This window comes from Ctenopharyngodon idella, chromosome 12, assembly GCF_019924925.1.
Source record: "Ctenopharyngodon idella isolate HZGC_01 chromosome 12, HZGC01, whole genome shotgun sequence".
Taxonomy (NCBI): domain Eukaryota; kingdom Metazoa; phylum Chordata; class Actinopteri; order Cypriniformes; family Xenocyprididae; genus Ctenopharyngodon; species Ctenopharyngodon idella.
In genome coordinates this window covers 16,026,838-16,053,097 of record NC_067231.1, presented here as the reverse complement: position 1 = coordinate 16,053,097, position 26,260 = coordinate 16,026,838, and the positions used below count along the sequence as shown (strand labels likewise).

The window sequence follows — 26,260 nt, the reverse complement described above, 5'->3', positions numbered from 1 at the left end:
TTTTTTTTTTTTTTTTAAATAGATAGATGTGATAGATAAATTTTGTCTATCACCAAAAAGTCATTCGGTTTAACCAAAATCTCGGTTTCACCGATTACACTTTTGGTTATACTGAATGACGATATTTTCAAACAATGCTAACAGGCTGATATCTAACTAGCTAGCTAACAAAAGGAAAATCAAAAATTTAATATTTAGTACAAGTTTTTAAAATATTACAACATTACAACACCAGGTCATTCGGTACATGGAATGTTTAATAGCGGTTGTACCAAATGACCTGATGTTTCAGGACATGCGCATGAGCAAGTGAAAACATGAATTTTTCAAATAGTTAAGAGAGAGTTTGTTACTTTGCTTCACAACCATGTGGTCCTTTGCAAGTCTCTGAATGATGTCACATCCTGTCACATGATATTGACAGCATGACTTGATCCAAAATGGTTCCTTTATATTGGTTACTCCTAATGACACCAATGAAATTCATTTTTCCGTACATTCTTATAACAAAGTAACAACTTATACACATCATTTTAATACCATTTTGCACTATGTTGATATATGATGTTATAAAATCATGCCAGAATAAAAATATATACATTTATTACATTTTAATATATTTTAATCACAAATGAAATGGCCGTATTGGCCTTTGGTTAAACCGAATGACCCTTTGACACTTCATAATCTTTAAAATACCTTTATATGTAGCAAAATATAATTAAAACCTTTTGGATTCAATAAGAGATCTATCTGTACTACCTTACATACTTTGGATGTCATATCTTTGTTTTTTATTATTATTAAGGCCTTTGGACAAAAACATGACCCCCATATATATATGGGGGTCATGTTTTTGTCCAATGTTTAAATTGTCCTAATGTTGGAAAACAGCAACAAAAGTAAAAAAAAAAAAAAAAAAAATGCAATCTGAGATATTTTAATTCCCTGCAATTTTTTTTTATTAACTTAATTAATTAGTATTAGTAGTAGTAGTAGTTGTAGTAGTATTTATTAATGATAGTAATGATAATGCTAAATGTTATCCAATATAGTTAAAGGTACATTTCTGGCTGTCGGTGAAGGGCTATTTAGCCTTACTGATTAGGTTGTGGTGGTAAATGAGACATAAACATTTGAGAAACATTACTTCAGATGATTATTTTACTTTACATTCTGTTCCCCTGTTCGCTGTGAAGCGACAAAGAGAAACAATCTGACTTTTGCTCAGTGTCCTCTTCTGCCTAAACTTCTCTTTTCTTAAATCAAGTGTATTCGCTGCTATAGCCCTGTGTTTTGTTTAGAATAACTGACTTTCATGTCTAAACCGGATCAGTTGTTGCCAGGTCAGAAGTGCCATGCCACGAGTGGTTATGACAGCAGAAATATATTACAAAGGAGCTTGAACCACACAGCACATAATGACAAGATCAAACATAAAAGACACAGAAGGGGAGGGGGCGAAACCTCAGGGCCCATGTTTCTCTGTCTAATATTTCTAAACCGAAAGTTAAATAAATTCCTCAGTACAGCAAAGTGGAACCGCGTCAGTAGAGCAGATGGAAGGGATGGCAGCTGCAGCTGGAATGCGGTTTGGCTGAGAGGGACAGCGAGAGAAAGAAAGCAACGTCCTCACGCGCTTGAACCGTTCATATTCTCCAATACACTGCTGCTGATGAAGTGTTCTGCATTTGTGTGTGTGTGGCATGGAGTCAAAAGAAAGCACTTAAAAAATTTAAAGGTAACAGCGACGACTCCACTTTGGATAAACCTACTGTTGTCAATAAACAAACCGTCTAGACTCCAACTCAAAATATTGGTCTCTGGGTATGTTTTCTGATGTATTCTAGACTATACAATGATAAATACACAGAAATCATATTAGATGCCTATGTCCGCTTGCCAAATGTTTTCAGGCAGACAATATTTACAACTAAACTGACAGTAAAGCATATTAGTGCATCGTATCATGATGAAAAATTACAGACAAAAGTTTCCATCCACCTAATGTCACAGTGCTTTAAAATTGACCTCTGAATGGGGCTTATGATTTACAAATTACCATCTGTAACACAAAACCTCAACTCACTTTGCTCAGTGTCTCCCTTTTTCTTTCCTGGGCTGCTGTTAGTTCAACATCTCTGTGTCTGTAATATATCACTAGCGAATGCTTCAATCTCAGTTCCTCTCACAACTAATCCGAATCGTAACCATAGTAGGGTAAAATGGGAGTCAGATTTCGATACTGGCTAAAAGTATGCTGATATAACAGTCCAACAGCACTGGAATTTTCATTGATTGTATCACTCAGGATTTTTCAATGACTCTTTCTGCTGGTTACATAGTTACACCAGCAGTTGGTGGCAATGGTGGTGACAATGAGTGAGTCACTGAAAATTTGTTTAAAACAAGGATTCAATCAGGAACAATACAAGTTACTGTCTTTATGAGTGATTCATTGAATCATTTACTCAACTGATTTGTTCAAAAACACAGATGCCCTGTCCAAATACCCACATTTGCGGTCTTGGCCACTTAAGAGCGTGTGCACGTGACAGGAAATAAGTGCGCAAGACTGTCCCATGTCTTAAAAATGCCAAAGTGCAGTGCCCTTAATGCACACTAAACCCACACTATCTCGAATACCGCTTCGGAGCGGATGCATTATGTTCGGGAATTCACATGCCCCGAAATCGCAAGGTGTGGATGAAAACATTCCACTGTAAGTTAAATTAATTAGATATTACATATAATTTGGTAGTAAAACAAAGTGTTACAAAGCACTTTTTATTGGTGGAAAGATGAGTAGGCTACGTGTATTTTGTACAACATTTGCAACTGCTTCTTATCACTTATTGGAAGCACTTGTTAGTTTGTCTTCTGTTAGTTACAAAGCAACTATTGAACACATTTAGAAGTTTATTTTAAAATGATCAAGTATTGAAAATAATAAAAGCTCTGTAAATACTTGCTTTTTTTGCAAAACTATAAGTGCGTCCCATCGGTTAATAAAAAGTTCTGTACACACTTGCAGTCACCCACTTGAACACTTACATGATGTATTTCCTGTATCTGTAAGTAGACAAGTGGTCAAGTGCAAAGACCGCAAGTGTGGGTATTTGGCAAGATTTTGAAACCTTTTCCTGCCTTGATGAGTGTCACTGAATCATTCACTAAAAAAAAAAATTGTGTTAAAAAAAATGCAGATTCATTCAGGAAAGAAACAAGACGATGAATGAATCTGAATATGCAAACTTCCCTACTACATAGTAGTCGAAACACAGATGACTTACTACATCAAGTTAGATTCTGAAGGGTGCATCCAATTTACTAACCCATGAGGTTATGGTAAAGGATTTGTGAATAGCAGTGCAGTGATGCAACTGTGCAACACTGGTGAGTCACATGACAATGACAATATGGTATGTCTGGATTTATACTATACATAGATTCATACTATTTAGAACATACATGCTTTCTAAGTCATAAAATAACTACTTATTCAGAAATAATGTGATTTTGGACAGCCTTAGTGCTTTTATAAGTGAGTCATTGAATTATTCACTCAAACGATTCATTCAAAAACACTAATTCAGGAACAAAACACTTGTACTCTGTGTTTCTTGAGACTGGTAGTGGTTAATTCAGCTTGGTCTTCGTTTAGAAATATTTTTGTGGGCAGAGCAAAAATCAATCAAAAGGAAATATTGTGTTTAAAATGTAAGTTACTCAATAGTAACTTATTGTTTGTTGTATGAAAGCAAAACACTTGCAATTGTGCTGTTGGTCTGAATATCAGCATATGGCTGTGATTACCTGCGGCCTCGTGCCTACGGCCAAATGACAGGTTTAATAATTGTTGTACTCACAAACACTCTTACCCTTAATGTGACATATTTTCTCTTAGGGAATCCACAATTACACATGTAAACTTGGCAGGCAATGTGGCATCACTTTGCCAATGGGTATTTTGGGACAAGAACACTATGATGGCTTCATAAATCCGAACGCTGACAGACACTTTCCACAGGCAGGCCCCGGGCCCTTCATACGCTGATTTGCTCCCTAACTCACTCATTTCTAAACATGTCTTTGTGTGTTTGTATTTTTGATATAACCCTGATGTCTGGATTTAAACTCCATGGCGGGAGACTTGTGGTGAGCAGGAGTCACTTTACAACACATTAAGAGAGTGCAATACTCATTAAGCGAGGAGAAATTGAACACACAGGGTATCAGCAGCATAACAGGTCCAAAGGCGAGAGCTAGAGTTTGAAAGAGGCCTTATCCCTTATCTTTCTGACAGCAAAACAATTTTTTCAATTAAACATTCAGTCATCAAACAAAAGAGGTTAGTTCTCCAGGGAAAAAAGGAAAGTCGGGCCAGGCTGCAACTTTTCCGCTTCCTTCATTGTTTTGCTCCTGGAGAATGATTGATTGGCCAACATAATTGAATCAACATTGAATCTTTGTGCACATGCACATCACATTACAAATAGGGCTCTTGCTCTCTGTCGTCTATCCAAAGCAATAAAAAGACAATAAAACAGAGAGATGTGCCTGGGAATCGCTCTATGATGGTAATATATATCTCTCTAGATCCTCTGACGTCCACTGTAGTTCACTGAAACACTCCACTTTCCAGTCAAACAATTGCTAACCATCAAAGGTCCTATGAGGTCTCCACCGTAACAGACGCTAAATCCAAGTCTGAAGATTAGACAAACTACTGGACTTATAAAAACTGACAGCATAACGTGAGTTTTTCCTTTTTGGAGCGCACTAGCCATTGTTTAGGAGCTCTTTTACTAATATTCTAGAGACTTTGATTTTGACATTTGAGATTGTAGAATTTGAGAGATGCAGACTTTTGATTAAAGTATTGGGCTGACATGTAACAGGGCATAAGAAATTAAACAAGTCAGCACGAGCAAAAAAAAAAAAAAAACAACAACATGGTTCTTATTGTTCTCAGCAAACTTTTAAGGGGGCAGCAGGATGACTGAAATCATATTTTAATTCCCTCCTATCATATATATATATATATATATATATATGGGGCTTTGAATATTGTGTTGGACAATTGGGGGGTGGGGGTGGGGGTGGGGGCTTTTGAGTCAAAAAAGTTGAGAAACACTGCTTCTTTGACCCAGTTTACTCCTGGTATCAACATCCATCCTGGGTGATCCAGTCGCAAGTGGTCAGTGCTAAATGCAGGTGTAAAAAGTCTACAAAACAATTTGTGAAACATGTGGCCACATCACATTTGTAGTGTAAACACTAAGGCCCTGTTTATACCTGGTATTAAAATTGCGTTTTGGTTAATTCGATCACAAGTTGGTGACGCTAAATACAGGTGTAAATGGGGTGTTAAACGTTTTGAGCTTGTCCACTTTCAACCACTTCCAGAGGTAGTCGAAAACGCATTTGACTGCATTGCTTTCATAGTGGAAATGCTCATGTGGTCGAATGTGTTTGAACAGCCGCAAAAGACGCCTAATCTCCGCCTACTGTGACCTAATGAGTAACCATTATGGGAAATGCGCTAGCCAGACGGGATTTAAACTTTGTCAGCTGAATACCCAAGTTCGGTGGTCTTGCAGCTGTCAGAGAAGAAACGAAAGCTGATGCTCTTTGTATGTTTTCCGTGTGCGTTTGTATGTAAATTGCACAAACTTCAGTGCTGCCAACTGCTTTCAATTGAAAGTAGCTAAAACTGGTAGCCAAATGTCACTAGATGACATCACAATGGCAAATTCATTGATCTATATAAATACGAATATAGATCAGTGGGCAAAATAAAAATCTAGATAATGTTTGTCCAAGAAGTTGCTAGATTTGTCCCTAAACTTTTGAAAAAAAGTCTCAAAATGGGCAGGGAAGTCACTAAATCTAGTGACAAAAATCGCTAAATTGGCAATTAGATCGAAAGATCTGGGAAAAAAAAAATAAATAATACATTTACCCGCCCATAGACCCTCCCCTCAAAGAAATCAGGACAGACGTGGTCGAAAGAGGACAAAAGAGACGGATCAAAATACCAGGTGTAAACTGGACTGCCTACTCACCTGTCAATCAAGCATTGATCTAAAACAGTTTTTAAACTTTAAAAAAAAAATCTCAAGTTAATATGACTAAAATTGAGTACATTCGATAGTGCACTGCCTTTTACGATTTTACTTTTTATGCTTTATCAAAATGCAGCACTACGCTTACATAATAAGGCTACACACATATAATGATGTAGTTAGAGACTTTCTGCTCACAGGAGACATCTGAAATGTTAATATCAGGTGTAGAAAGGGCTGCTGAGTAACTTGCAGGGATGTGAAGGCGGGATATGATGGCCCACCTGGTCTGTTATGTGCTGTAGCCTTATAATAATGCTGCTGGTGGCAGGACTGTGAGCTCAGAGTACGTATGACCTCACTCTAGTGTAGGCGCTACTGTCTGGAGCTTGATTGGCCAAATGTAAACATTTTAGCACTGAACTTTGCCAAAGGTGAAATCAGACTTGAGACCTCCAGCAGTGTAGTCGAAAGCACCTCAAAGCAGGGCTGCTTTTGCACTTTTAAAGCCAGAAGTGTAAGAAAGAATTACTGGCACTCACAACACGCTCAGAAAAGCATTAATCATTAGCTGTATTTTTTGTACTGTACAGGGTAGAAAAATTAAAATGAGTCAACAAATCATAGTTTGCGCATTAACAAGTGCGCTAAAGTGAACGTGTTTAAATCTGATGCAGTTAAATCAGACTGGCCTGTTAGGGGCAGTATGTAAAAACAGACAGGTTATCTACAACCTGGGATAGACGAGTAAAAACATAGTAGTAATTTACTGCTGCTTTTAAGCCCACCAGTATTACACAATATGATGGGTTTCACATTATATTCCAGAGGAACAGAGACTGGCTATTGAAACATCCATCCATGAAATTTCAGGCAATTTTGTGCCTTCAACTCACCGACGTGTCCAAGTGCACCAGATCAGACAGTCAAAGAGAAATAAATACTACAATTATTTCACAAGGCAAGATTATTTACACAAAATAGAGAGTCTGTTACCGCGTGTGCCAATCATATGACCCGTAGGACCACCAGACTGTTTTCATCCTCTTTTCTTTCATTCCTCGGGAACACAGAAAAGGGACTGTCTCAGTGAAACATGCGGTTTTTCCATGGCATTGCCTCTTCTGCTTGAGGAAAGCTTACACCCTGCATGTGTTGATACAATGTGATTAGTTTATTATAGAAGCCTGTGGCTACAGCGTCTATACTGTAGTAGTCAATCTGGTAGTCTTTATGTGTGCATGTACGTGTGGAGTGAATGACAGAATGCTACAGGAATCCCACTGAGCGGACCCAGGCCAACGGGATGTCATATGGGAGCACACTGAAAACCGCAGATCTGCTAAAGATGAATGAAGCCACTAATTCATACTCTGGCCTCCCATGTGCCCACTTAGCTTTGTGCTAAAAACTGACTTTGAGAGCAAAGGACCTTTTCCCCTTTCAACATAGGGTCTTTTATTTTCCATCACCACTAAGTCAATACGTGAGGGGCAGAAGACGAATGGTCATGGTCACGTAAAGAATTCATGCGGTAGACGTTTGTATTATGGAATTTAGACAGCATTATTAATTTCCTTTTTATTGATGAGGAACGCACTGCTGCCCATTTGTCTGGAAAACAAAAGGTGAGGAAAGAGAAGAAAGCAGAATTGGGTTTCTGGATGTCAGAGCCATGTCAAATATAGAGATTGGAAACTGGACAGATCTGAGAGCGTGGACAGCCCAGCCAAGTCTAAATTGTGTGCAACAGGTTTTACAGCCAGGAACGTCATCTGTCCAGAGCTGAAAATTGGAATTCAAAAGTTTGTTTTAAAGATTAAAGTCAGGGAACAGATAGTGAGCTTCTTCATATACAGTACATGCCAGTTTAAAATAGCTCTCTCTCTATGGTCTTATTGGTAAAAATTATTTTAATAATTATTAGGCTTAAATGAAACTTTTCTCACAGTGAGACTTGGTAACCACAGGTAAAACCATACATGGCTACTCACTACCACTGTCAAATGATATTATATTATGATATGTTATATAGGCCTATAAAAAAATGCCTAAACACAGGTACAAACTACACCTTAACAAAGACATGAATTGTATATTCCCCTACCCACCTAATAAATATATTGCAATATAAATGCCTATAACATAGTTTTCAATATAAATATTCCACATTTCCAAAACCATGGTAAATTATCACAGTTCATTCATGGTAAATGTTTTGTGGTGATTTAAAAGAGGAGGAGGGAGATTGGGGTGCCGGATTTGGCCCGCGGGCCGCCAGTTGACGAGCCCTGTTCTACACAATCCCAGCCGAAGAATAAGGGTCTTATCTAGCGAAACATCGGTCATTTTCTAAAAAAATTAATAAAAATTATATACTTTTTAACCACAAATGCTCGTCTTGCACTAGCTATGAGATGCGCCACGCATTGCGTAATCACATTGGAAAGGTCACACCTGACGTAGGCGGCAGTACCGAGCAAGTGTTTACAAAGCGAACGTGCAAAGAATAAGGGTGTTTTCACACCTGTAGATCGATTGCATTGTTCCGAAACAGGACTTAATTTGTTACAATGTTGCATTTTCTTCTTGGTTCGGTTTGCTTTCACAAGGCAATATTTCAAAGCGTACCAAAATGTGTTTATGGAAGTCACATGCGTGTACAACTGTCCCCTTATTGGTCAGAGTTTGCTCTGCGTCATCTATTAAAATGATTGACAAGTTCGCTTCATAAGCATATTGTGGCTTGTTTAGGGGTGGCACAGTACATGAAAAAACACCCGAACCGTTCGGTTTGCTTGTCTCGGTTCAGTTCGGTTCGTGCGTGCGTCGAACGGTTCGACGCATGCGCAATGTAGCCCCATGCTCAGACAGTTTCGCGCCAACATACATATAGACAGTAAAAGTGGAGTAAGGAGTGCTGCAGAAATGGCAAGTGGAGGAGATAATGAAGGCTGCCCGGAGTTGGCGGATGCGCCCGCGTCGTTCAAATCCGGTGTGTGGGAACATTTTGAATTTCATGTTACTTACGATGACAACGGAAATAAAACAGTAGATAGAACTGCGACTGTGTGCAAGCATTGTGCAAAATGCATTCAATATGCTAATGGCAACACTTCTAATATGACTTTTGAGAAGACATCACGCCAATGTGTTGATAAGCACAAACAGGAGAGAGCTGGTTAGGAAACAACTTCTACTGTCCGCAGCATTTAAGCAATTATATATATATATATATATATATATATATATACAGTGGCACTTTAATCTCTAGTTTCCAAGTACTGCACTTTAATTTCAAGTGAAAGAAATGTATCCTCACTCTCAGGGAATAAAAGCATTGTTTACACTGTTTTTTGTGTTAAGATGGTTAAACTTATGCTTGACTTTATGATTACGGCCTTTGCTATTGCCTCATTATATTATTACATTATATTATATATTTATGTTTAAAGTATTTTGACTTGTTTAAAAGACAGAGCTTTAAGAGTTCCTCTCTTTTTCTTTTAAAATATTTTTTTTTTTTGTAAGAGCTACACTGAAGTTGGCAGTTTGATAAATGCAAGTTAATTTCAATCTTTGTGTGCTAAAAAGGCACAAGTTCCTGTAGAGATAACAATACACATTCTCCTTTTTTTTTTTTTTTTTGTCAAATAAACGAAAAGCATGTCATCATACATTTTTTTCTCTTGCTGTATAATTAATTGCTGGATAATTAAGCTAATAAGCTATATATCATATGCTGAAGGAAATTTCTGGAGTGTTAAAGATTAAAAGAAAAAATAACAACAAGAACCATACAGAACCGAAAACCTTGACCCTAAAACCGTGATACAAACCGAACCGTGGGTTTTGTGAACCGTGCCACCCCTAGTATCTACCCTCAAGACACACGCAAACACTATACAAATGTAGCCGTCATTCCCGCTGTTAAATTATGTACTACATTCGTACTAATTCAAGCGCGATCTCTCTGGATCTCCCAGCGCTGTCTAATAGACTGTGTCGAGACACATGCAAACACTATTTGAATGTTATAATGCAGCTACAGAAGGAAACAAAGCGTTCTTGCACAGAGAAGCACGATTACACAACGTTTTAAGATGAAGAGGCACTCTTTGGTTTTTAACTGCAGTAACTAATGTGCTCACTCACAGAATCAAACACTGCTGTATTTTATATAACACATTTCCCGTTATGAATTATGATATCGTTTGGTTCGTTGGTCCGTTGGGTCGGATTGCATTCACACCACAAGCAAACTGTCCCAGAATTCGTTTGCAATTGGATAAAACCACAATGCCGGACAATTTTGATGGTGGGGGAGAAAATGAGATTGAGTTTTTCGCCCTACCACGATACTTCTGCCTACGTCACGTGTGACCTTTCCAACATGATTATGTAATGCGTGGCGAATCGCAGAGCGACAAGCATTTGTGGTTAAATTATATATATATATATATATATATATATATATATATATATATATATATATATATAAATAATTATTATTATTTTTTTTTTTTTAGAAAATTTGTTTACCTAGATAAGACCCTTATTCCTCAGCTTCCACTGCAATTTGGACCTTCACCCCGTTGGTAGCCGCTGAGTCCACTACAATGAGAAAAATCCTGAAATGTTTTCCTCAAAAACTTAATTTCCTTTTGACTGAAGAAAGAAAGACATAAAAATCTTGGATGACATGGGGGTGAGTAAATTATCAGGAAATTTTAATTCTGAAGTGAACTAATCCTTTAAGGTACTTATATGTATTCTTTAGGGGTACAAAGATGTACTTTTAAGGGTACTGCCCCAGTGACAAGGTGTTGTACTAAAAGTACAATTTTTGCAGGGTTGGGGCACAGTATAATGATTTGTAATGTTGAAAGATATTACAAAGTTGTATATTGATACTAAAAAGTTATTACATCCAACCAAAACTTGTTAAAAGAACAATTTTGTAGGGAAGTGACACTTTGAGGTGCAACAATGTCTTCGAAAGACCACACACAGCTTTTGAGTTGTAGGCTAAGTACAAAGGAACTGCACTATGACCAATATGAACTTCCAAGGTACATAGCCAACTAGTCAGAAGAGTTAATCATCAAGAAAGAATAAACTGTGGTTATTCTAACAGTTCATATGTTTTTAACACTTGAAAACAATTGATTATGACAGTCGCACAGGATTATTGCAAAAAATTACACGTATTACCACAGACTTTTCTAATCAACTTGATACTTAACATAAATAGTGTTTCAGATCCAGATAGAATCTCATTCTGGATTTGGAATGGATTGCAGCCAAGCAAATTGCTTTTCAGACCAATGTCACGCTTAACTGAGGCTTCAAAACTGGCCAAATATGCCATCAATAACTAGAGGATCCGTGGTACAAAGAAACCCTGCATTTCACCCCACATTAAGATGCAGTTACCGTATAACTCTAATGAAAATGTTCCTTTGGTTTATACACAGCACGATGCGCTAAATGTGCCTCTAGAGTGAAATACAGATTCCGAAATAATCACTAAACCCTGACCTTCGTGCACTTTCCGCAAGCCATCCTCCGACCCACAACTGCTTTGGCTCTGTTCCCCCGGCCGACATGGCAAATCAATCAGACTGATAACGAGAGCGGGGTGTGTGTGCAGGCCAAATGCAGTGACATTTGGGGAACTCAACACCTTTTGAAACCATCATTGCAGTCTCATAATGATCTTATGCAGGACAGTGTGATGAGCCCACAGAGAGGCCATCTGAGCACTGAGCCATGCAAGAGAGAGAGAAGGAAAGAAAGCATAAAAGAAGAATGGTTAATGAGACATGGGCTGATGGCCTAGGCAGAAATGTCCAGATATAAGCGCTCAGTTTGGTGTAATGAGCGAACAGTTTCTGGAGAACAGAACCCACCGATCTTCTACAGTCAGTCATCACAGTATCTCCACAGAACTCCACACAGATTCAAACGCCAGCAGTGTTAATCTCACCAACTAAATTACTGACGAATATTGTCATTAATAAAGATTTTGATCAATGTTAATGACAGAGAACTGTGAACTTCATTTTATTCTTATTATTTACAATTTCATTATTGACCTAACTTATTAACTTAAAATCTGAGACCTAGATGAACACTTTACAGTTCGTTTTGTGGCTAAGTCATTCTCTTTAAATGCTATTGAAGGTAGAAACGTGAATACCAATGTCGTAACTTTAGAGACGGTCCCTAAATTTGCGAATATCAAACGTTCAACGTCAAACCAACTTTATGCCAGTATCTGCTTGCCTGGAGTCTATATAGTATAACTTACATCACCAATAAGGTGCGAGTTTGGTCTTTTATATCACTGTACTAGTCCATTAAGCTATGTTAAGCGTTTTATATATCCTGATGGCAGGGGAATCCCTAGTATTACAACACAGGGGCACGATATAAAGTTAAGGAAACTTAACAACAGAGAGACATATATGTCTACCTCAGATTTAAAGTTTGATCTGTACATCAGCATCGGGGAATAACGCTATAATCTCGTTCACTGGAGAGAAAGTTGCTTACATGTAGCCTACACAGGGAAAGTAACCGTAAAGACACTGAATTAAACATAAATGCAGCTTTTGTGTCTTTATCAGCTTTTCTGCATTTATACTCGCCCTGATAATCATCACACATTCACTTACCGCTTGCTCAAATCCGTTTTAATGAATGAATGAATGACCTGTTTCTAACTGTTGCTTCGGTCTTCGTCAACATGAGCGAGCGGCACCTGGTGGTGAAGCAGACTAACAGCAGATGGAGATCATGCATCGGCACTCTACTGCTTTTCCTGCAGTTCCCGGATGTGAAATCTGAACGGTGAATATAAATTATTGAATTTTTAATAATGAAGATGAGTGTGAAATATTTTGAATTGAAATATTCACAGCTTAAATATACGACCATGTTCAATTTCAGCCCATAAAAATGCAAGCCTTAAAAATACAATGCCTCAAAATGCAAGCACAGTCAATGTAAAGCATTTTTTTTTTTTTTTTTCCAATTAGTGCAATTCAACAAGCTTTTTATTTAAAAAACATTTGGCATTAATTTACTTCTATAGTGTATCAAACTGCCAAAGTCACACCCCCCAGTGGTGAACCATTGAAATTCCAAAACACTTATGACATAAAGCCTCATTATGCTCCAAACCACTGATTCGAAATAAAAGATTTGTAAAGCTTCGAAGCTTCATGAAGCAGTGTTCTGAAATCGCTCATCACTAGATATTGTTGAATAAAAAGTCATATTTTGTTTTTTTGGCGCACAAAAAGTATTCTCGTCGCTTTATATTATTAAGGTTGAACCACTGTACTCACATGAACTGTTTTAAATATGGCTTTAGTAGCTCTCTGGGCATTGAAAGTGTTAATCTTGTGTTAATCTTGCCTCACTGAGCCATCGGATTTTATAAAAAATATCTTAATATGTGTTCCGAAGATGAATGAAGGTCTTACAGGTGTAGAACAACATGAGGGTGAGTAATTAATGACAGAATTTTCATTTTTGGGTGAACTAACCCTTTAAGCTAGTTCTAGCCTTAAATGCATGTTTGAGCTGTTTTAACTGAAAGTAACTTCACTGACATATCTTAAAATATTGTTCATTGTTTTGTCTCAAGATGCACAACAGTTGCCCTAAATGCTCTAACTGAACTAAGGCCTAATCCAGGCTTAGGCTAAGCCCTGTCTGTGAAACTGGGCCTTAAAGTGTTTGAAAGACAAAAGCCTTCCAAAGACAGTAATACATGGTTAAATGACTCACTGAGTGATAATTAAAATAATAATTATGATGTTCCAAAGGAGCTGATTAGATATGCAATGTTGCAATGTTGAGAAAACAGTTTTTAAAGGATTAGTTCACTTTAAAATGAAAATTACCCTATGATTTACTCACCCTCAAGCCATCCTAAGTGTATATGACTTTCTTCTTTCAGACGAATACAAGCAGAGTTATATTAATAATCACCCTGATGCTCCGAAGCTTTATAATGGCAGTGCACGGAAACCACCTGTTTGAAGCTCAAAAAAGTGCATCCATCCATCATAAACGTACTCCACATGGCTCCGGGGGGTTAATAAAGGCTTTTTGAAGCGAAGCGATGTGTTTGTGTAAGACAAATATCCATACTTAACACATTATAAAGTAAAAAAAAAAAAAAAAACTAGCTTCCGCCAGACCAGCGGAACTGTATTCAACTTACGAAGAAAGTGTAACGCCTCTCGCAGTTCAAAATGCGTACGCTACGTCCTACGCCTTCCATATTCAACTTACGAAACATGCTTTTTTCCTAAGTTGAATACAGAAGGCGGTCTGGCGGAAGCTAGATATTTTACTTTATAACGTGTTAAATATGGATATTTTTCTTACACAAATGCATTGCTTCGCTTCAGAAGGCCTTCATTAACCTCCATTGAACTGCTTGAGCTGCAAGAAGGCAGGACAGTGAATAAAGAGCGGTAAACTGAAGCACTTAGTTAGCGAGTTAACTAACCCAACAAGTGATATGAGAATAATTACATATTTACACATAAACATAACACAAACTTAATATTGCAGCTTGCTTCTGCACAAAATGATGCCAAAGATCATGAACTGTTATTTTCACAGACAAAATTTAGAAGCAATTTCAGTCAGACTAAAATGGACTAAATTGGATGTGAATATGACGATGAAATACTGACTAAATTCAAGGGATATTTTTGTCAAAACACAAAAACTATGACGAAAACAAGAAAAATGAAAATTGACCGCCAGTCATTTACAAAGATCTACAGCTCCCCAACTCCTTATTACTGTTATGCATTTAGATAAAATTAAGTCTGGGAAAGCTTTAGGAAATCCTTTCCATGAAATTCCACAGATTTTTTCCTAAAATAAGTGCAGATAATGCATAATAATAATAATTATTATAATAAAAACTTAAATAACCTGACTCCACTGTTGAGGCAGCCAGAAAGAAATGCAATGTTAAAAACTCAACACAGGGACCTGAGAATCCAAACCAAAGTCAATTTATACACTTAACCTGAAAAGACCAAAATGGATGGTCACCCACAAGTTAAATTTTGGACACTGACCCCCAGAACACTGGTCCAAACCAGGCTTTTTAACTACCCTAACCAGCAGCGTAATTAGGCCTCAGTATTATATTATGCAATTATCATATTGTGCCTGGAATATCCTTTCCTGATCCAAGAGAAAGGTAAAACTGGCAGGTGGACACATTTAGCGAAGACTCTGGAGGAAATATCGCATACTGAATTACAGGACTGTAGCATGGACAGCCAGTCATATAAGGACAATATGGATACCACAAAACGCCGTTAACGTATGATCTTTCGCCAAAAAAATGTGTATTTAATCCAAGAAGATCTTTCAGCTATGCCTTCATTTGTCAACTAGGAATTACGCACCTCTTGGTCAAACGGCTCTGAAGACATATCCACGGTGAAAAACCTGTAATCACTATGGTTACCGGACCTGCCTCTCTGTCCAAATACAATAATTTGGATTCATCACATCGGACGGGTGCAGAAACCATATGAAGATGCCGTCTGAACATGTGAATAAGCAAACACTTCAGTCACTACAGTGTTCACGCAGAAATGTAACGGGAAACGGTGAAATCTCAGAGGCCTGGAGATACATTCCTGTGGTGGGTCATATTTAACAAGAACTCACTGCTGGAAAAAGTATGAGAGAAAGTGAAAGAGAGAGAGAAGAGTATTCAAAGACAAAATATTGTCATTTCAAGATCAGCATTATAGTGAGGAGAGTCAAACATCAACATTACAATGTATTTATGAGCATTATATGCAAATATTTACATACAGCAATTAATGTGCAATAACAGTATGCAATATTGCGTAAATGCATTCTTGTGTTTTATAGTTTTTGGAATTAGTGTGGAATAGCAATAACTTACATACAAATATCTATAAAACAGAGAAATGTCATTATTTAAAGAATTCAAAATTAAAGTCCTCAAATCAATGGCAATTAACTCATATGATATGATTTTGATATGTAGTGAATGGTTAAAAAATACACAATTAAATATAACTGCCCTAAAAACGCACAGAAGACATCATTGCATGCAACTGGAAACTATATAATACATATGTAATCTTCTAATAATCTGCATTTCAAAACAAGTGAAAAGGAATGCATAAATTCTCAAAATTAGAAATTCTCTGTGAGTGTACATACAAACCTAACGTTTCCTTCCACGTGTGCCACACACTTTCTGAAACTGTGGATTTTACCACCCAGTTTTTAAGCAATGAATACAAGACTAGACATCTGGGACCCCCTGGATGTTTCTCTAAAACAAACAAAACAGACTAAATAGTCCAGATCGAATAGTCCAGATTAAACCAGGAGAATGGAAATATTCATTTGGCATCACTATTAAGTGTCATACATTTTTTGGGGGAACATTTATTATTTCTAAATTTGTTCTTTTGTTCCATTTCTGTGTGTGTAAAAACCCACCATCTATAGTCACACCCTAATGACTCACTCGAAGGATTTTTAAACATTTTTTCCTTTCTCTAAGATGGACAGACATGTCAGGACAGTAAGTGTTACGCTGTCCATGAGCCCATGCAGGCGAACAGAAAGAAATTATACTTTTCCATCGATTCATCTCTATTCTAGTTATTTTTTCACCCTCTTTTTAAATGTAAAATATAGATTCATTGTGCCAATCTGTTTGATTTATAAACCCTTCAAAAACATGTTTTTAAGTGGGCGGTCCAAGTCAATAAAAGTAGTAAAACACAGATCCAAAACCATGGTAGCTCTATTATTCTGTAAAGACTGAGGGATGTGGAGAAACAGAGACCGAACTGATAGAACTGAATTGAAGACAGATAAATTTAGCGAGAGAGGGGAAAGAGAGTTAACAAGTGACTGACAGTATAGGAAAAAGTGGAATCCAAAGATGGACAGATAAAGACAGAATTGTGTTCCGCACGTTGCAGACATCAAGCGAGGGCATGATGATGGAAATCTGTGTTCTACTGAGGTCTCATTCCAGCAGTTTGAAAGGTCGAGTTTGACTGATGAGTGTTTACCTCTCACTAAATAAGAAACACAGGCACTGGGACAAAACAAAGTAAAACATTACGAGAAATATACAAACCAAAAAGCAAACTGATCTGAGGTATAATGGAGTAATCAAGCTTTTTTTTTTTATCCCCCTCCTGGATACAAACGATGAGCATGCCGTCAATAGAGTTCTTTAAATTAATTTCATCCCTAAAAAAAAAAAAAAAAAGGCCAAAGGTCCCTCTAAGGCTTATCTAGTTTTCCAGCCAGAATCCTTGTATGTGTCGGCTCTGTTAAATGATCAATGCTTTAAGCATGTGATATGACTGTGCACTTATGGCAGCTTTGCTTGTGTACTTGCATAGGTACATAGACCAAAAAGGTCTATGTATCCTGTGTAGGTGTATGTATTAACTAATCTAACCTGCACTGTTTAAACACCAGTTTGTGGGTTAGAGAAGTGAGCAATAAGCCCCACAGCCTCCTTGACCAGTTTGAGAGAGTTCAGACAGGGCAACTCCTCTTGTCTTGTGCACGCTCTCCCACAAGCCAGGAGTCTGCAGGATTTTCTCCACCAGCTCCTCAAATGCACATTGAACACCATCCCTTGTCTTAGCACTGGCCTCTGCATGAGAGAGAGAGAGAGAGAGAGAGAGAGAGAGAGAGAGAGAGAGAGAGAGAGAGAAGTGTACAAACATATCACCTGGAGAAATCTATGACATGTGACCAATCACTAGGGAGCCACAGTCATGATAATGCTGATCGGTTGATATCACTACAAAAAATTTCACTAGCGACTATTCTGAGTTGTGTGACGTCAAAGGCACCAGCAGACATATAAGTCCATAAAGTCTCTTATGCTTACCAAGGCTGCATTTATTTGATCAAAATAAAGTAAAACAGTACTACTGTTAAATAACAACATGTGAAATAATAGGGGTGCAACGATACACAAATTGACGGTTCGGTTCAGTACAGCAGGGGGACAAAACTAAACAAAATTGCTTTTTCTTAGTTAAACAGTAGTTTACTGAACAAATTGTGTCACTGTCATGAAATGAATTCAATTATAATTAAAAAGTTTCTTAAAGATATAAAAACTATCTCTGCTGATGCTGTAAGCTATATAGGGAGCCCTTACTTGCACATTCTCTACAATCTAATTATAAAATTATGTTTTTACTCCAATTGACCGTTCGCAAAGACCCGCTCCCTTTAGTTACTGTTGCTATAGAGTACCTCAGGGATGACGTGTTTTTGTAGGCAAAATACGGAAGCGAGTTAGCATTTTAGGACTTCCGGTTCCATCGCCCCAAAGTCTATGAGTTTTTTGAATGGGTTTTTGCTAAATCACTTGAAATAAGGTCTGTGGTTAACAAAGCCTCTAAATATTTTCACGTTTGATCTATGACATAAAACACACCAGTTATAACCTGCTTGTGATTTTTTTAAACCTTTATTGTGTCTTAAAAACGGCGGTTGCTAAGAAATTGCTAAAAGGGACTACTTCCTTTGGCAGGGACTTTAGACGTCATCATGACAAACAGAACATTTGGACAGCATTTCTCATGAAAAAGTGGATAAGTATTCATACACAGCGCAGATCATAATCAGCGAGCATGTTTTTAGATAAAGTTGTTTTTTAAATAAAGTTTGAGGAAGCTTGGTGGTGGTGACGTTGATCTGCAACCATGGTGTGCTGTAGTCCGTTTATAGCCTACTGTTAGCTTTTTATATCTGACAACTTTATTTAGGCTTCAAAATGTAGAAATGTTGTGTTAACTTGTAAAGATTATCTTGATAGACAAAACGTGAAAGTGTCATGACCCTTTGTTAAACACAGCTTATTTTTTACAATTTTCCAAAAGTCTATGGGAAAAATGCATTGGCTTTCGATCGAGGGAACCCGTGCGCCGCTAACTTCCGGGTTGGCCTACAAAAACAAGTCATCCCTGAGGTACTCTATGTCCGACAAGCCATGCCAATTTCTCGCCACACATCATGTTCTCGCGCAGTGAAAAATACATCGCGGAGCAAAGAGGACGCTGACAACGCGTCGACAGACAAGACAGAGCAGGTTTCTTTTGATATGAAACAAAGTCTGAAATTTCAAATTTTGTCATTTTTAAAGAAATTTAAACAATAAATACCATTTTGTGGCTCTTTAATGTGTCGGGACAGGTCTCTGTACCGCTGTAGTTCAAGCGGCTTGTGAATCGATCATCTCTTCCTACTAGTTCATTTATAGCATCAAATAAACATGAATGAACATCATAAGGAATGTTGTTTCAATCGTGGAAAGACGTCAGTACACACCATTTTTCAAGTTCAAGTCCTCCTACGTTAATCTGCTAACTCCCCTCAAAGACTATAGAATAACAGTCTTAAAGGGACTTAGCTCCCCTGACTGCTTTATCGGACAAAATGGCGGATTCAGCGTTATGATTGGTTAGATCGCCTGTCAATCAAACTCCTGGTGAAGGGTTGTTGAAATGTAATCATTTACACAGTGGCTGTCATAACTTGTTTTCATGACAGATTTATTTAAACATACATTAAATAATCAAGACATCACTAACAAGTTATGTAAAATATAATGAATATATAGGCTAATATAGGGCATATATTCTCTGGCGAACTAACAAGCTGTGGACTTGCCTGAGGTAAATGCTATGTGACAGTGTTTGCAAGCTGTTTTATTGATGTCTTTCTGCTGTTGAAAGACTGATTGAGCAATTACACGAGATATAATACATTTCACTAAGTTGTACTATATCTTTCAACATACCTTTAGATGTTCATTCATGTTTATTCTGTAACTTGTATTAAAGAGGAAGAGATGATAGCTTTCACTCGCGCTCCGCGTTGTCGTTTGAAATGAGGCGCCTGTACAGTGGTCTGTCACGCCACATAAAGCCACACGTTTTTTTGTTTTTTTTTTGAATTTCGTGATAAAATGGACAGAATTCAAAAGCTCTTTGTTTCTTATCTAAAGTAACAAAACGTGGAGCTTAATGCGATTATTGGTGGTTAGGCTACAACGCTGTATTCGTCGTGTAGATCCAATGGGCCAGAGCTGGCCAGGCGTACTGTGGGTGGTATATCACAGTTTTTCAGTTTGGTTTTAATATAGTTACACCCCTAATAACTGTTTTCTATTTCAATATATTTTAAATTTAATTTATTCTTTTGATGACAAAGATGAAAAATTTTCATTCTAATATGCTAATTTGGTGGTGAAACATTTCTTATTATTATCAATGTTGAAAACAGTTGTGCTGCCTAATATTTTTGTGAAAACCATGATACATTTTTTTTCAGGATTCTTTGATGAATAAAAGTTCAAAAGAACAGCAATGTAAAGTCTTTACTTTCACTTTTGATCAGTTGAATGCTTAATAAAAGTGTTTCTTTTTCTTTTAAATAATAATCTTACGGACTCCAAACTTTTGGTATGGTGTTCAAGAAGCACTTGGTTTTTAATATTAAAAGTCAGTAGAAAGTAGAAGGGGATAGGAAACATTAAATTTGAAAAAAAAAAAGCAAAAAAAAAAAAAAAAAAAAAAAAAAAAAGCATTGGCCTCCAACACATGGGCTGCAGCCATATTGTCCATCTGCAGATTTCATTTGGTGTGAGGGCTTCACGGCTAATTCAGACAGATTGCTGCTTACATACCCACTCATGAGGCGTGTCACATGACTTACAAACCAAACCCACAGCGCAGAAGAATGCAGGACGTCACCCATAAATACATATACAGGACTGTTACGATTACACAAGCTAAAATGAGAAATAAATCAGAACCATTGAAAAGTCTGACTTGAATTTACTGTCATAATAAATGAATGCTCAACTTATACAAATAATCCATCTTTCAATTAAATAACATAATCTTTGTTTTTAGCAAATGGGCCCAAGTGTTTAAAAATAGTAAGCCGTGTGTATTACATGCGTTGAATAAACTAGCTTACATCAAAAGTCTGAATTTTCCATGTGTGAAGGTGATGAACCTTGAAATGAAATATGGGAACTGAAACCAAAGTAAAAGGGCAATGTATTCCTATTTAAACTAATGTTTTAGTTAATGGTGAGGGTTCAAGTAATTAATCACTGTATGAAGTGAACATCCTAGTGACAACTCACCTATGAAAAGCATGGAATGTTTTCTAGCGAACTTCAGACCCTCGTCTCGCTCTAGCTCACGGTCTTCCTGCACAAACAGAGAAAAATCAGTTCATTAGAGTTACAAATACAGAAAGATTTTTCCATGTCCATTAATTAACAATCCAGAATAACTGCTATTTTTCTGTAGATACATATAGAGCAGTGTAGAAATGAAACTGAAATAGCAAACAGAGAGCAGATCTGTCTATGTCAGGCTTTAGGAACTGAGTGCAGGCAGGTGTTTTAAAGACTAAAGGAAAATATATGACAATGATTGGAAAGGCTGTAAAAAAACAAACAAACAAACAAAAAACAAACAAACAAACAAAAAAAAAACAACTACAATGCATAAAGTGTAACTTACCTTATCAATTTTGTTTCCCACAAGCATCTTGACAAGGTCATTTCTCGTACAGTATGTGTCCAGCTCATTCAACCAATTATCCAGCTTAGCAAAAGTCTCTCGCCTAGTGACATCATACACTAAAAAGACACAATACAACAACAACAACATTAAATAGACCATTGTTAAATAGACATTCGATTAATGCTTAAAATCAGACAACTATAATTCAGAACATTGGACAGCATTCCAGTTTATCAGACTATAATTCTGCTGGTTACAAACATTTTGGATCAGTCTAAAGCAGTATAACATTTTCGTGTTTTTTAAATTAATTCCATGGGGGGAAAAAACAGTTTTGTTTGTGCTTGCTTACCCAGAATGACACCCTGAGCTCCTCTGTAGTAACTGGGTGTTAAAGTTCGAAAACGTTCCTGACCTGCTGTATCCTGTAAACATGAAACAAAATCAGCCTTCAAGTGAAATGGTGCTTAAAAAAATATGTAACAATGAATATTTTGAATTATCAAGATATACATTTAAAAAAAAAAAAAGAAAAAAAAGAGTAGACCTCCTTTAGGGAATAAAAGAAGGAACAACACTGCCATCTTATGGTATGTAAGTAAAACACAGCCAACCGTTTATACAAGCATTATACAGTGAAGACCCATTGCATCTGTCCCATACAGTAATGTCCAAACTAAGACATGTTTTCCCTGGAGAATAAATATGTAAAACTAACTAACAATCAAAAAGAGTGGAGAAATAGTTAACCTACCCAAAACATAAATCGGTGCTCCTCTAAACTCTAAATTTATAAGACAAAGAGATAAAACATAGTTGACTCCTTACCCAGATTGCTAGCTTTGCTCGGTTTCCATCCACAGCCAGGGTTTTCACCTTGAAATCCACACCTCAACGAAAAATAAATTATGAGTTTAGTACACTGAACATACTATTAACTATTTTTTTAAAAATATTTTCATATATATATATATATAGATATATCTCAGTCTTTTTTAAGAAATTTGGAGATTTGGACAGGTAAAATATTTCAAAAATAGTTAACAAAAAAAAAAAAAAAAAATGGAAATACAGTCTAGATGCTTTATGAGGATTATGGTAAAACCATACATATATAGTGAGGCGGATTTAATTTTTGATGGACCCAGATATTTGTCAGGCAACAAGCCCAGAGAGACTAAAGTTAGAAAGACCAGGATTTACAGCTGAATGGGGAATTGTGGGTTTATTACATATAGATAAAAAAGAAAGTAGGACGACTCAACCACCTGTCTCATCACTCACCAAAGCCACATCACTTACAAACATAAGTGATTTACATTCATAAAAGAAAAATGAAAGTATGTGTAAAGTTGACAGGGGAATAAATCTCTCAGCACTCTGTGAATGAAAGATCTGGAGGCATGAAATACTCCTGAATTTCAGCACAGCACTGACAGATTTACCAGAGGAAGCCAAAGAAGGAGATCTGCACTTATTTGGTTTGGATTAGGGGGCTTTGAAAAGAAAACGGCAGTCACACCAACACACGTCAACCTAAATGTGTCAAAGTGATGGCCACGGCTTTGACAACCGATAAATTTCCACAACTTATAAGGTAAGAACCAGTAGATTATACATTGATCTTCATTGTAAAGACACTAGTGAAAAGGATTTGACATGGATAAATATATTTTTCAATATTTAAATTGTCCCTTTTAGTTTCAGAATTTCAACAATGCCAGCAAAGTAGTTTTTCAAGTAAGACCAGGACATGTGACTGATATAGACAGTGGTCTGCGATGGGAAAATTGTTTTCATTATGTTATAAAGACACACAATTAAACAAAATTAAAAATCAAGAAACTCCTCATGCACAGCACAAACAACAAGTCTGTGATCTGTAAACAATTCATAACCCATATACAGAACTAGATGGCAATCAAAACACAGTAATCAATATATAATATTGTATTTTTTTAAATATACTGTATAAAGCCTTTTTTTTAACATGTCGAATAATATCAGAAACTCAAAACACAATGTGACTGTCTGCTTTTAGCTACGAAGGATGAGAATACTACTGTTTAAACCTATGTTTTAATGTGTGTTTGGCCTATATCATCATTACCTTTTTCATAGTCATATATGATTTTACACACTTACCAATTGTTGCACCAATTTCTGGATCAAATGTATCATCTGTAAATCTCAAAAGAAGACTGAAAGAGAAGAGGGGAAAGGAAATAAGGTTGGCAGTTTAGTAAAAAGCATTATAAAAGAGACTTTTCTTCTTAAAAGAAAACAACCAGACATATAAGTTGCACACATATGCAGATATATGTTATTTGTGGAAAGGGAATTTGAGAGGAACAGATTATTTGGATAATGACGAACATTCAATGCCTAAAGCTAGGTGGGACTGTTTTAATAAGCTAGAGACCTAAAGCTATGTGAGATTGTTTTAATAAGCTAGAGATTTAAAGTCTAGATGAGACTGTTTTAATAAGCAGCACGTGCAGTGTGCGAATTGTTGTTGCTGTTGTTTTATTAGCTGACATCTGTAAACTTTAAGTCTATTAAGTCTCATACCTGGATTTGCCCACTCCGCTTTCTCCAATGATCAGTATTTTCAGAGTGGTCAAAATATCCTCGTTCATCTTTACCGGAAAATGCCACTGTGTGCAAAAAATACTGTCGATGTAAATAAAATAATAAAATGGAAGAGGAAAACTATTATTCGGTGGCTGAACGTTTCTCTCTTCTTCGGTAAAATCTCTCGATGGTGGTAAACATTTGAGAAACACAGTTCTGCCCTCTAGCGGAGGTTTTTTCATTTAGTTGTAGACGTTTACACATAACAAAGTATAATCGTTTAATTTACTAATTTCGAGAGTTTGTATCTAACACACAAATGGAAATCCTCATATATATATATATATATATATAAAAATATATTTTTTTTTTTTTTTTTTTAAACTTTATTTTTTAAAAACTACTCGGATTGGACCATTCCGATAGCAGGTGACACAGCCACACAAATTGAGAAATCTGAATAATCTGCATTTGAACAATCTACCAGTGAGTGAGAAACTTTTATAGCACTAAAATACACAATGAGGAGTTAAAATATGAGAGATGATTTTACACAAATCGAACCAGGCAGATAAACATATCTGTTAAATGTTCAAAATAATTATTTTGCTTGTTTAATCTGCGTCCGCATGAGGTCGCCAGTGTTCTGTGTGAATCACTCACTGGATTTAATGACGCCAGAATTACTCTGAGCGTGGGATAGTCAGAAGTAAAGGAAACTTTCCATTTTCCTCATGTTTTTTTTTTACAAGACTCTGTGGCTAGATCGTTGTGAAATAAAATCTGAACAAAATTCAGGCCCTTATAATTTTGGATAAAGTCATTAGCCAAAGTTTAAACAAAAATTATATGAATTTAGATAGAGAATATTTGTAGTGAATGCGCTGCTTTTGAACACTTCATGCGGCAATAGGCACTCTACATTTTAAAGGAACACTCCATTTTTTTTGAAAATAGGCTAATTTTCCAACTCCCTTAGAGTTAAACAGTTGAGTTTTACCGTTTTCGAATCCATGCAGCCGATCTCCGGGTCTGGCGGTACCACTTTTAGCATAGCTTAGCATAGTTCATTGAATCTGATTAGACCGTTAGCATCTCGCTCAAAAATTACCGACGAGTTTCGATATTTTTCCTATTTAAAACTTGACTCTTCTGTAGTTACATCGTGTACTAAGACCGACGGAAAATGAAAAGTTGCGGTTTTCTAGGCCGATATGGCTAGGAACTATACTCTCATTCCGGCGTAATAATCAAGGATCTTTGCTGCAGTACCATGGGTGCAGCAGGCGCACCCATAGTTCCTAGCAACCATAGTTCCTAGCCATATTGGCTTAGAAAATCGCAACTTTTCATTTTCCGTCGGTCTTAGTACACGACAATTCCTCTTTAAACTAAATTGCAGTCATGTTCTGAGAAAATTCTGGAGAAAATAATAAATAAATAACTAATAATGCGCACTTGACTCTGATATTGTGGCAGACACTGCTAGATTAGTTCGGTGGTAGAACGGTCCATTAGTCGGTTTGAAAAGATCTCCAGTAGTGTACAACCACTGCTGCACAGATGTGCGCTGTTGATGTCGTGTGCAAGCAGACAGTAGCCTAATGATAACTCCTTCTGAGATCTTCCCAACATTATGAAAATACCATTATTTAAGGATAGAATTTGAAGGAAAAGGTAAGATTTGCACGTTTTTTAATTTAATTATTTACACTAAAAAAATAGGCCTATCTGTTTCCATTAAAAATATACTGTATACATGTATACATATATGTAAACCTTGTAGGCAAAATTGCATACATTTGACTCGTTTAAATCAATTAAAAATACCATTTAGCAAGTGGAAAAGAATGAAAATAACTATTCTATAAAAAGTATTTTATATGGCTTTTTTTTTTGGATTATAGAAGAATAGGATCCAGGAGAATGAAGTTCAACACTCTTATTTCTAAATCTAATATAAACTAATTTTTGCTTATTAGTATGGTTGAATTG

The 26,260-nt window shown here is 36.6% G+C and overlaps 1 protein-coding gene across 1 annotated transcript; it reads right to left on the bottom strand.

Moving 5' to 3' along the window:
• Window positions 1-15,890: 15,890 nt before the first annotated feature.
• rab18a (RAB18A, member RAS oncogene family) lies at window positions 15,891-24,468 on the bottom strand. The gene is made up of 7 exons (XM_051914368.1): window positions 24,263-24,468; window positions 23,837-23,892; window positions 22,520-22,581; window positions 22,044-22,116; window positions 21,689-21,807; window positions 21,304-21,370; window positions 15,891-17,784 (listed from the first exon to the last, which is right to left on the bottom strand). The coding sequence occupies exons 1-7, from the start codon at window positions 24,328-24,330 to the stop codon at window positions 17,612-17,614; spliced, it is 618 nt and encodes a 205-aa protein (XP_051770328.1). The 5' UTR covers window positions 24,331-24,468; the 3' UTR covers window positions 15,891-17,611.
• Window positions 24,469-26,260: the final 1,792 nt, after the last annotated feature.